Source organism: Typha latifolia, chromosome 2, assembly GCF_019914945.1.
Source record: "Typha latifolia isolate L0001 chromosome 2, TyphaL0001v2, whole genome shotgun sequence".
NCBI classification, from domain to species: Eukaryota; Viridiplantae; Streptophyta; class Magnoliopsida; order Poales; family Typhaceae; genus Typha; species Typha latifolia.
This window is the reverse complement of record NC_133087.1, coordinates 17,306,848-17,318,470: the sequence shown is the minus strand read 5'-3', so window position 1 is coordinate 17,318,470 and position 11,623 is coordinate 17,306,848. Positions and strand designations below refer to the sequence as shown.

The following is an 11,623-nucleotide window of genomic DNA, read 5'->3' as shown; positions in this document are numbered from 1 at the left end:
TTGAATGGCAGATTAATAGACAATTGTACAAAGAGGAGAAAATAAATAAATCATAAATGGATATCTAAAAAATATATTTCACGACGGAACTCAAATCTCCTTTCTCTTCTGTCTCCCGCACTATTATTTACTCCACTCTCCTCTTCCACCTCCACCACCACTCCAAAGACCCTAAACCCTAACCGTCTCCTTGTCCACTCTCGAAGCAGCCATGGAAGAAGACGACCCCCAAAGCCAAACCCTAACCCCTACCCCAACGCCGCTCCCTATCCCCATCCCTCCCCCAATCGCCGCGATCCCACCTCCTCCTCCCTCCGCTGCTGCCCTCCTCCTCCGCTCCCGCGGCGCCTCCACCGCCGGTTCAGATTCTGACCGCGAGGGCTCCATCCCCCCCGGCGCTGACGACTACGAGATCTCCGAGGAGAGCCGCCTCGCCCGCGAGCGCCAGGAGAAGGCCGTCCAGGAGCTCCTCATGAAGCGGCGCGCCTACGCCATGGCCGTCCCCACCAACGACTCCGCCGTCCGCGCCCGCCTCCGCCGCCTCGGAGAGCCCGTCACCCTCTTCGGCGAGCGCGAAATGGAGCGGCGGGACCGGCTCCGCTCCCTCATGGTCCACCTCGACGCCGAGGGGCAGCTCGATCGCCTACTCAAAGCCCACGACGAAGACGACCAAGCTGCTTATTCGGCCGCGGCCGACGAGGGAGGAGACGCACAGATCCAGTATCCGTTTTATACGGAGGGGACGGAGGAGCTCCTAAATGCGAGGTTGGAGATCGCAAGGTACTCGCTTGCACGTGCGAAGGCGAGGATTGAGAGGGCGAAGAGGAGGAGGGATGATCCTGACGAGGATGAAGAGGCGGAGGCGGAGTTTGTCGTGAAGCAGGCGGCAGAATTTGTTCTCGACTGCAGTGAGATTGGGGATGACAGGCCGCTGTCTGGGTGTTCGTTCTCGCACGATGCGACATTGCTGGCCACCAGGTACTTTTACTTCTTTGAGCTCAAGTGAATTTTTTTTAATATGAAATTGTGGTAGTTTCTGTCTGCTTTTGATAGTCTCAGCTATTTTTTCAACCCATTGATTTATCTAATGCTTCAATATTAGTGTCATTATTGACCTTCATAGATGAGAATAGTTTTGGTATGAGATTGTTGTCATCTGACTTAATCTTTGATACCATGCTCTTTAAATGACTTCATAGGGGCTCAGAAGTTGTATGCCCTATAGGTTGTTCATTTGTCTTCTATTTCTTTGCTGAAGCTTCAAAACTGCTTTGAATAATCTAAACAACGTTGAGTAAATGACATCTTAATATAAATCTTGATAGGTTTCTCATCAGGCACATAAGCCTTTCTCTTTCTGCATCCTTTCCAGCGATATTCTGCTTGTCCTTTTGAATTGAACAAAAAATTACCATGCCATTCCCCTAGCCGTAGTTTCTTATAATATACATAGGTTTATTGGGGTTCCAGTCTACCAAAGTAATTTCCAACCAAGGTTTACTCATATTTGTCTGATGTTTCAGATAGGTCGTTTTCATCATTACAAGCCTAGATCAAACCTAAACTTTCTTCCTAGAATTTGAGCACATTTGCTACACCTTTTGGGTCGGAAGATGTGTGATTGAAAATATATTGTCCAGTATGCATTTATGAACTTCCCATTTTGTTCTCTTTTTGTGACTCTTTCTAGTAATAAGTTTCTATTTATTCCTGGAGCAACCTTGTACGCTAGTTATTTGTTTGTCAAATACACAGTTAACCGCAACCATTGATAATATCAGTTGTTTTGGCTTCTCATCTTTGCCCCTTTCCCCATCATAGTCCTCTGGTACTGTAACAAGATAAATATGTTTCTCAATAAATAAGAGCTGAAGAAATTTTGTACCCCTGGTTCAATGGCATGTGCAGTATGAGTTCTATGCAATCTGCTGGTAGAAAGTTTTCTCTTTTGGCAAATCTGAGTCAATGCCACTCGTAAGAGATGTGGCAGCGGCCTTGTGTGCCATGTTCTAGTGTCAGTTTGTGCCAAATTTTTTGTTATTTTTTGGCAACTTGTTGGTTATGTACATGCAAATGGCTAGTCCGGCATTTAGATCCTTGATTTGCATATTATGGTAGAGATATTATTTCTTTCTTTTTTCAATGATGGGTATCTTAAAAATCTAGTTCTTTATCAAGTCAACCATTAAAATTCTGTTTCTTTTTTCTAGTTCCTGGAGTGGCATTACTAAAATATGGAGCATGCCGCAAGTAACAAAGGTCGCAACCTTGAAGGGTCACACAGAACGTGCAACTGATGTGGCATTCTCTCCGGTGGATAAATGTTTAGCAACTGCATCAGCAGATAGAACAGCGAAGTTGTGGAGTACAGATGGGTCCCTTTTAAGATCATTTAATGGTCATCTAGATCGTCTTGGCCGCATTGCATTTCATCCATCTGGAAAGTATCTTGGAACTGCCAGCTTTGACAAGACGTGGAGATTGTGGGACATTAATACTGGAACAGAATTGCTACTCCAAGAGGGACATAGTAGAAGTGTGTATGCAGTTTGTTTCCATCCTGATGGATCTTTAGCTGCGTCATGCGGTCTTGATGCTCTTGCTCGTGTATGGGACCTACGATCTGGTAGAAGTATTCTTGCTTTCGAGGGACATGTTAAACCTGTAAGTTAACAGAATTCATGTTTAATGCTCTCCTTTGTTACCCAATTGATTCACAAATTTGTATGCTTTTCCTAATACTAGATGGCAATTTATTCTTCCGGCTGAAGTTTTCAGCTTTTATGTTGTGTTATAGGTCCTTGGAATTAGCTTCTCTCCTAGTGGCTATCGCTTAGCGACTGGCAGTGAAGATAATACTTGTCGAATATGGGACTTGAGAAAAAGAAAGAGTATATATACTATCCCAGCTCATAATCATCTAATTTCTCAAGTGAAGTTTGAGCCCGAAGAAGGATATTTCTTGGCAACATCATCATATGATACCAAAGCAGCAGTATGCCTATTAGATTTCAGAGTCTCAAATTTTCTTTCTTTAAAATTCATCCTGTAATTTCTGATATGCAAGATGTTCTTATCTCACAGATTTGGTCAGCTCAGGATTTCAAACCTATTAAAACCTTAGCTGGACATGAAGCGAAGGTTACTAGTTTGGATATAAGTAGAGGTAAGTTTTTACTTATTCTAATGTTGGTTTCACTGTATGCACAAATGTTTATTTTGGGATATAACTCTGCATGAATCACAGATAGCCTTATGTTTTGATAACAAATTGTATGCAGATGGGCAGCATATAGCAACTGTTGCTCATGACCGTACTATCAAGATCTGGTCCAGCAGAGGCAATGGAAAGGAGAAACCTATGGACACTGATTGATACAAAATGCACCCCATATGGCAGCTCAAGGATTATCTCCAACTTTTGGTTTTGTATGAGTTCTTATGTATTCTTGTAACACCTATCCTTTCTATTTTTTTCTTGTATTATTTGAAAGTTCTCAGATAGCTTGTCTAACCCCACTACTCCTGGTCAGGTCCTCAAGAAATTTTTTAGCCCTTTTTGTTATTCCTCCCAACCTCGTTTTGTTTGTCACCTTCTTTTCAACAGCTGAAAGTTGATTCTTATTTCAGCATAAGATTTATTTTGTATTGCGTTGCGTTGCGTTGCGTTGCGTTACAAAATCAATCTTTTTACAATTGCGTGATGAAAATTATAAAATGATCTCTGTACTCATCTTGATGAATAAAAGTTAAAGGTATATTATGTATTTCAACTGTTGGAATAGAAGTATGGTTGATTTCAAGATCAGATAACTCGCTGAATCGTTCTTATGGGTGCTTTGGTACTTTGTGTGTGTTCACGACTAATCATGTATAAGTTAGACAAATATACAATGTATATCTATGAAGGACCCAAATAAGAATTCGATTGTGTCAAGCTCTTCTCATATGAACTGAAATCAACAAATATCCAACTAATGCTTATTGCTCCCTTACAAGTAACTCTCATCAGTTTGAGCGAGAGAGAGAAGCCAATGGGGGCATCTACAATTTCCGATATCCCATCTGACTCCCCTCCCCGGAAGCCGAAGCCCTATTTCTACTACGGCCACCGTGCGCCATCCCAAAACCGCCCCGTTGTCCGAGGTGGCTTCTTCTCCAACCGCAAAACCCTCCCCTCCGCCGCCGCCGCCTCCCTCCTCTCCGATCGCCGTCTTCTCCGTCCCTCCATTGACTTCCGTGACTGGGACTCCTCCTCTCCTACCTCTCCCTCCTCCTCCTCCTCTCCCTCCTCCTCCTCTTCTCCTCCCTCCCTTCCCTCCTCCGACCGCCGGCTCTCCCCCCTCGCCCGCTTCGTTCTCTCCTCCCTCCGCCGCCACCGCCGCTGGGGTCCCGCCGTCATCTCCGACCTCTCCAAGCTCCGCCGTGTTCCCTCCTCCCTCGTCTCGGAAGTCCTCCGCTCACGCCCTGCTCTCCCCCCTTCCCTCTCCCTCCCCTTCTTCCTCTGGTCCGGCAAGCAGAAGCGCTTCCGCCATTCCTTCACCTCCTTCCACGCCCTAGCATTCTCTCTCTCCCTCTCCCGGCTCCCTGCCGCCGTTGATCAACTCCCTGACCTCATGCGCGCCCACGGGAAGACCGTCTCTGAGAAGCAGCTCGACGTCCTCGTCCGCCTCCACTCCGAATCAAACCGCCCCCTCCGCCTCTTCCAAGTCTACCGCCGGATGCGATCCGAGTTCAACATCCGGCCCAGAGTCTTCCTCTATAATCGCATTCTTGATTCGTTGATCCGTGGCGGGCATATCGACCTCGCCCTCTCAGTTTACGATGATCTCCGAGCTGATGGGGTCAAGGAGGAACCTATCACCTTCACTATTCTCGCCAAGGGCCTCTGCCGCGCTGGGCGGATTGAGCCCCTGCTTGAGCTTTTGGGCCGGATGAGGACTGAAGTGTGCCGGCCTGATGTGTTTGCGTACACCGCGATGGTCAAGGTGATGTCTTTGAAGGGGGATATGGATGGGTGCTTGAAGGTGTGGGAGGAGATGAGGAGGGATGGTGTTGTGGCGGATGTAATGGCTTATGCGACGATGGTGTCGGGTCTGTGCAAGGTTGGGAGGGTGGAAAAAGGGAGGGAATTGTTTAGGGAGATGAAGGAGAAGAAGTTCTTGATTGACCGGTCGGTGTACGGAGCACTGGTGGAAGGATTTGTAGCAGAAGGGAAGGTAGGAGAGGGATGCGAGCTGTTGAAGGAGATGGTGGACGATGGCTACCGAGCGGATTTGGGGATATACAATGCGCTGATTGGAGGATTGTGCAGCATTGGTAGGGCCGAAAAAGCTTGTAAGCTCTTCCAAATTGTAGTTCAGGAGGAGCTCATCCCTAGCTTGCAGACTGTGACGCCATTGCTGGCTTCTTATGCTGATGTGAGTGAGATGAACAAGTTCTTCCATTTGGTCGATCTGTTGGTTGGATTGAATTTACCAGTTATCGATCACCTGTCAGACTTCTTCACGTTCTTCTTGGGAAAGGAAGGGAGGGAAAGTAAGGCTTTGAGGGTGTTTGAGGCATTGAAAGGGAAAGGGTACTGTAGTGTTGGAATCTACAACATTCTCATTGAGAGCTTTCACAAGATCAAGGAGGTGAAGAAGGCACTCTCACTGTTCGATGAAATGAAAGGCTCGAAAGATTTCCAGCCAGATTCGAGCACATACAGTCATATAATCCGTTGCTTTGTGGATAAGGGAGATGTTAGAGAGGCATGCTCGTGCTATAATTCTATGATGAAGATGTCCTGGGCACCTAGTGTTTCAGCCTATTGCTCGCTTGTGAAAGGGCTCAGCAAGATTGGGGAGGTTAATGCAGCTATCACTCTTGTTAAGGATTGCCTTGGCAATGTAACAAATGGGCCTATGGAATTCAAGTACACATTGACTATTCTCAATGTTTGTAGATCAAAAAGACCAGAGAAAGTCATTGATGTATTAGAAGAGATGATTGAACTAGGTTATCCACTGGAAGATATCATATACTGTGCTGTCATCCATGGTTTCTGTAAATATGCAAGTTCAGAAGAAGCAAGAAAAGTGTTTGCAGTAATGAGAGATCGGAGTCTTCTTACAGAAGCAAATTTTATTGTTTATGAGGAAATTCTAAATGAGCATTTGAAGAAGGTAACTGCTGGCTTAGTAATCTCTGGGTTGAAGTTTTTTGGCCTTGAATCAAAATTGAAGTGGACGACCAACCTTGATTGACCATGTTCTGAGGAAAAAATGAAATTCGGGTACATCCTGTTCTTTCAATCACTGCAAATTAAGTCTTTACATAGTTGTGATGGAACAGTAGTTGCAGTCCTTGTAATTTAGACCACCATCAATTGATGATAGTCTCTTCTCAACAGAAAATAACTAAAATATATCCATATTATTTATGTTCTCTGAAACACTTTTTTATTTGTTCTACATTTTCTGAATATGAAATGTTAAATATATATTTCTGATGATGCAAATATTTATATCTATGGAGAAAAATCAGAGTTGGAGATGGATACCAATAATTATCTTCTTAATCCGATTGTTGTACTGATGCATTATCTGCAAAGTGAAGTTATCAACTGCACACTGTATACATTTATATCTCACCATATTACTTTGCTCTGTCATGTACCCGTTCAAGTGTCCATGGAATGATAATGGAGGTTCCATTTTGTTTAACTACAGATACATGCACTACCCATAAAGATTGGAACTTGGAAGTGCCACATTTTCAATCAATGAGTTTTTACGTTTGGGGAAGTCAATTAGGCTAGTTGAACCATGTGCAGAAGCATCTCTCGTCGAGGAATATTTGGCCTAAGAGCTATTGTTTCTGTGGCATAACTTAAACTGGAGTCTGCTTTCTCTGTGCAGTGTCAAAAGTAAATATCTGCACAGCAGACTAGTAGTAGAAGAGCAGACTTGATTCCATTTGTTTTCTTGTGATTGCAGTGCGTGTAATTGCCATTCAAAAGATATATGCCTGAGGGTGCTCATTACAATAGCCTTGCTTAGCGGCCACCTGACTTGCCAGATGTGATTATCCCCATCTTCATAACAATAACCACTGTTCTTTCGTCATAGGGGAGACACCAATATCTGGGTTTCTTGTGATTGCAGTGCGTGTAATTGTCATTCAAAAGCTATATGCCTGAGGGTGCTCATTACAATAACCTTGCTTAGCGGTCACCTGACTTGCCAGATGTGATTATCCCCATCTTCATAACAATAACCACTTTTCTTTCATCGTAGAAGAGACACCAATATCTGGGTTTCTTGTGATTGCAGTGCAATGTAATTGTCATTCAAAAGCTATATGCCTGAGGGTGCTCATTACAATAGCCTTGCTCAGCGGCCACCTGACTTGCCAGACGAGATTATCCTCATCTTCATTAGTTTAAAGGTGAGCAGAGCTGTGATTATCCCCATCTTCATAACAATAACCACTTTTCTTTCGTCATAGGAGAGACACCAATATCTGGGTTTCTTGTGATTGCAGTGCGTGTAATTGTCATTCAAAAGCTATATGCCTGAGGGTGCTCATTACAATAACCTTGCTTAGCGGTCACCTGACTTGCCAGATGTGATTATCCCCATCTTCATAACAATAACCACTTTTCTTTCATCGTAGAAGAGACACCAATATCTGGGTTTCTTGTGATTGCAGTGCAATGTAATTGTCATTCAAAAGCTATATGCCTGAGGGTGCTCATTACAATAGCCTTGCTCAGCGGCCACCTGACTTGCCAGACGAGATTATCCTCATCTTCATTAGTTTAAAGGTGAGCAGAGCTGTGCAAATTACTGCTTTTCTTGATGTTTCTGGGTTAAGCCTGTTTTTCTTTACTAGCTATATAAGTCACAAGTGAATTCTGATCTTTTCTTGCTTCTATATTCTTGCATTCTAGGAGCTGCAAAGATCATTAAAAAGCCTATCTTCGATTACCAATTCAAGTTTCTGTGCTTTATGACTTGCTGACATCTAGAGGGGGCGCAAGTTACTGCATCTTTTGCTATTTCCTTACGCAATCTAAAAACAGCAGCGTGCATAAAATTCAATTACTTCATGATATTGAACTTTAGCTATTCATGTGCAGCTCTTGTAAGGAATTCTACTTATGCTGCTGTTAGATCTTCAGTAGCAGTTGTGGCTTGTGGAAACTTGAGAGTCATCTCACTGTTGCCATTACAACTAATGGAGATGCTATTGTTAGGCATTCCATTAATTATTTCTGGAAATAAGCATCTGTATTCTTAATAATTTCCCTTTTGTTCATTGGCTAATAAGTTGTTACTCTTGCATTATTATTTTGTGTTATCTGCCCTACTCCTTCCTGTGCACTATTTTTTTTTGTTATTGTAGACATTACGGGGCATTCTTTCCACCTGTATGTTGTCAAATGTTTCAAGAATGAAAGTTGACAACTAGTTACAGATGTCCAAACCTTACTCTATTTGAGAAACGCCCCAGTCGTGGCATACATGCATGGCATCTGTAACCTATCTCTTCTCTGTTATGCAATGGCTTTCTCATGGTCCTTTCAAATTGTTTGTTGGATGCCATCTTACTCTTCTCTTGCTGCTTCTGAAACAGGCTACTTGAAAGAAGGAAGATGCATTCCTATGAAGCCTAGATTGAAGAAACAATCTTTTCTCTATCAAAAGAAGCAATTGATGCATTGTTTCGATCATGTTACAAGTGTAAACAAAGGCCTAGATTACAGCCGAAGTGTTTCAAAATAAAAAGAGTTCCAAAATGCGATCTTTGTTTATACTTCTCGCCTGGGCCTGCTTCGAGCACGTGGAGCAGCAGCAGCCACTTCCCTCCTCTCCTCGACATCCTTTCCTTCTTCGTCTCCTTCGCCGCGCTCGCCCGCCGCTTCGTTCTCCTCCATGATCAATTTGTTCATCGCAAGCTTCACAGATAAAAACACGGCATTTCTTAGAACGAGCTCATCGAGGACATATAACAAACAGGTTGTGTGCTATGCTAAAACTCTCTACCTCCTCGAGATACTGCTCGTCCAGTCGATCGGCGATGCGGGCGGCGGCAAAGATGGTCCCTCCGAGAAGAGAGAGCGGAAGAACAAAAGCGAGGATAAGGCTATTAGTACTCGGTGGACCTGCCCTTACCAAGACTCGGCGGTCTCTTCTACTTCCACTGCGGGTACTAAGAAGACGAGGAAGAGCAACAGCGGCGGAGAGCTGCGTGGGGAAGGAGGAAGGCGAAGTGGGTATCTTGGCGGTGAGATGCGGGGGAGGAGAATTGGGTGCGGGAGCGAGTGAGAGAAGACTCGTCGCCATGGTTTCGGGCAGAGAAGAAGGGTGGAATAAGAATCCTCCGTCGTTTGCTTATCCGATTACCTTTCCCCGGCTCTTTCCGCGTTTCGGATCCGAACAAGACCCATTTGAATCCGCTAAGGCAGAACCGGCCCTACGTGGGCCGGACCTCAAATCTCACTCCAAATACTGGGTCAGGCCTGGGTCTTCTTTTCCATTTTAATTATTTTGCAGGTAAATTTGCCAACGAGTACTTTTGATTAGCCTAAGCATATATTCTAACCAGATGTCTCGATCATAAACAAGGCAGGGTTATATTTGGATGGTAAGTTTAAGAATGCTTTTAATTATCACATCAGGACGACAAATTGGAGGGCATAAAGGTGTGGTTTAAGTACCAGCCAAATAATGGTAGCCAAACTTTTAGGAATGGAAGTGGAAGTGGAAGTGGAAGCAAAAATTGGTGGCAATGGACGAGTTAGAAAGGTGGTGGTGACCAATGACCAGTGAGCAGTGACACATAGGAAAGGGAGGCGCATGCGCAGATTAGAGATCGCAGCATGACGACAAGGTGTGTTTACTATGGACAAGGAGGTACTTGGGTCCCCTCACCTTCCACTCTTCTTCTTCTCAATATATTGTGAATGGATTCACCTTTTTCTCCATCCATCTTGCTTAATTTCTCCTCGACTAATTAGCCAACAATCCTCCTCTTTGTCCGCTCCATGTGATCGACCATGTGTTTGATGACATATTAACATTGAATTGTCCGGTCACTGGTCACTCTCCATTCCTTTCTTCTCGTTTTCCAATTTCCAATAATCCATGTCCCTAACACTATATATGCATATCTTTTCCTCCAACCTATACATGAGAGACCGAGCCTTTAGTGATAAAAGAAAATTAGAATAAAAATTACAAATTATCTCCTACGATTTACATTGTTATATTTTTCCATTCCTCAGAATAGCTTTTCTCTATCTTTTAATGTGACATTATTAAATGTATAAATAATTAAATATAAATCTCGACAGAGAGAAAAAGGGTGGCGAGAGTACGAAACCGCTGGCTTGTACTTTGGATCACACACCCACACCCACACCCACACCCACACCCACAGCGTCGCACCGACAAAATAATGCATCGCATTGGCCATCACTTGGTGTTGGCATCGGTGGACCACCACCAACCCCCCTCCCCCTTCCCGTGTGCCAGCTCGCGCAGATCAGAGCCGTACGATCTTCTTCCGATCACGCCTCCAGCAGCCTCCATCCACCACGAGGAGGAAACGAGTTCCACGCCTCCAACCCAACGGCTTCTTCGCTGCATCAAATGAAAGCCACCAAGGTCAGCAAATTTCCATCTCGCTAATAATTAGTTTTTAAAAGAGAAGAGCCTGACCATTTCTTTTTTAGCTCTAATACTCTCTGATAAATATGCGTACTTCATTATAAAAAAAATATAACCCCCCCCCCCCCAAAAAAAATGAACTCATTCAATTTTACTAATATTAAAATCCAAAGAATCTTTTCTTTTCTTTTTTCCAAATGGGCCTCTTAAAACTAAGGTGCCTATTCTTCAAGCAATAAAAACAAACGTCGAGGGCCGAACTGTAGATGATAATAAAAAGGAAATGTTGGGATATAATGTGGGTAATTATCACTAATAAATATTGTGTACCTAATAAAAACTGGGTAGTTGTTGGTGCTGTTCGTTTTGGTAAGCAATTTTTACTAGTGGGGGTGTGTTTGGGGGCAGTGGGGGTGCAATCGAGGCGTGAGTTGGGAAGGTGCTTAGCTGGAACTCGCGAGAGAACAGCTGGATTTTCGTACGGCCGCTCGAATACGCAGCTCCCGTCGCCGTTCGCATCCCCCCCCTCCCCTCGTTTTTGTTTGTTTTTTGTCCACAACTGTAGCCGCGTTCTGCTGTACCTCACACCCACACACACACTCCTACTCTCACATTCCCCCTTTTGCCCCTCCCCCTTTCTCATAATACCCAAAATATTATTATTATTATTATTATTATTATTTTCAGAAAAAAAAAGTTTGTTGTCAGTATGAGACTAAGAACATTAGGAAGGGAGAGATATTTTTTTATTCTTCTAAACGCATTAATTAATATCTTCATTTAACAAGTAGAAATGGGACCACCCTATTGATGTGAGGAATGTGGATGGTTTGATAGCAATCTCTTGCATGCTCATCTACCTGTAAAATAAGATATAAAAGGATCTCATAACATCATGTGTATGATTACTCCACTCATGCTATTTAACAAACAATATGGCATGACTTTGAGCAATTATGTCACGC

General features: G+C 43.7%; 2 protein-coding genes across 12 annotated transcripts; both read left to right on the top strand.

Annotated features, from left to right (window-relative positions):
• The first annotated feature begins 87 nt into the window (after positions 1–87).
• On the top strand, positions 88–3,696 carry LOC140780890 (U4/U6 small nuclear ribonucleoprotein PRP4-like protein). Its single transcript, XM_073126596.1, has 5 exons — positions 88–978; positions 2,211–2,664; positions 2,798–2,995; positions 3,085–3,166; positions 3,282–3,696. Exons 1-5 carry the CDS (start codon positions 212–214, stop codon positions 3,374–3,376), a joined length of 1,596 nt encoding a protein of 531 aa, XP_072982697.1. The 5' UTR covers positions 88–211; the 3' UTR covers positions 3,377–3,696.
• A 237-nt stretch (positions 3,697–3,933) lies between these two features.
• LOC140780909 (pentatricopeptide repeat-containing protein At4g20740) lies at positions 3,934–10,722 on the top strand. 11 transcript variants are annotated; one of them, XM_073126622.1, is made up of 8 exons: positions 3,934–6,277; positions 6,714–7,232; positions 7,317–7,431; positions 7,528–7,611; positions 7,696–7,810; positions 8,623–9,542; positions 9,668–9,879; positions 10,343–10,722. In XM_073126622.1, the coding sequence occupies exon 1, from the start codon at positions 3,978–3,980 to the stop codon at positions 6,246–6,248; it is 2,271 nt and encodes a 756-aa protein (XP_072982723.1). In that variant the 5' UTR covers positions 3,934–3,977; the 3' UTR covers positions 6,249–6,277; positions 6,714–7,232; positions 7,317–7,431; positions 7,528–7,611; positions 7,696–7,810; positions 8,623–9,542; positions 9,668–9,879; positions 10,343–10,722. The 11 variants fall into 11 exon arrangements, with proteins under 11 accessions (XP_072982723.1, XP_072982721.1, XP_072982720.1 ...); XM_073126620.1 differs by having other exon boundaries at positions 6,714–6,910; positions 6,981–7,431; positions 7,528–7,810; positions 9,668–9,902; XM_073126619.1 differs by having other exon boundaries at positions 7,528–7,810; positions 9,668–9,902.
• The last annotated feature ends 901 nt before the right edge of the window (positions 10,723–11,623 follow it).

What these genes read in the sequence shown, in the direction of transcription:
- LOC140780890 (XM_073126596.1), top strand. Translation starts at nt 212, where the DNA reads ATGGAAGAAGACGACCCCCAAAGCCAAACCCTAACCCCTACCCCAACG. An exon ending in GCGACATTGCTGGCCACCAG is followed by an intron (nt 979 to 2,210) that starts GTACTTTTACTT and finishes TCTTTTTTCTAG; the next exon opens with TTCCTGGAGTGGCATTACTA. An exon ending in TAGTTTGGATATAAGTAGAG is followed by an intron (nt 3,167 to 3,281) that starts GTAAGTTTTTAC and finishes AATTGTATGCAG; the next exon opens with ATGGGCAGCATATAGCAACT.
- LOC140780909 (XM_073126626.1), top strand. Translation starts at nt 3,978, where the DNA reads ATGCTTATTGCTCCCTTACAAGTAACTCTCATCAGTTTGAGCGAGAGA.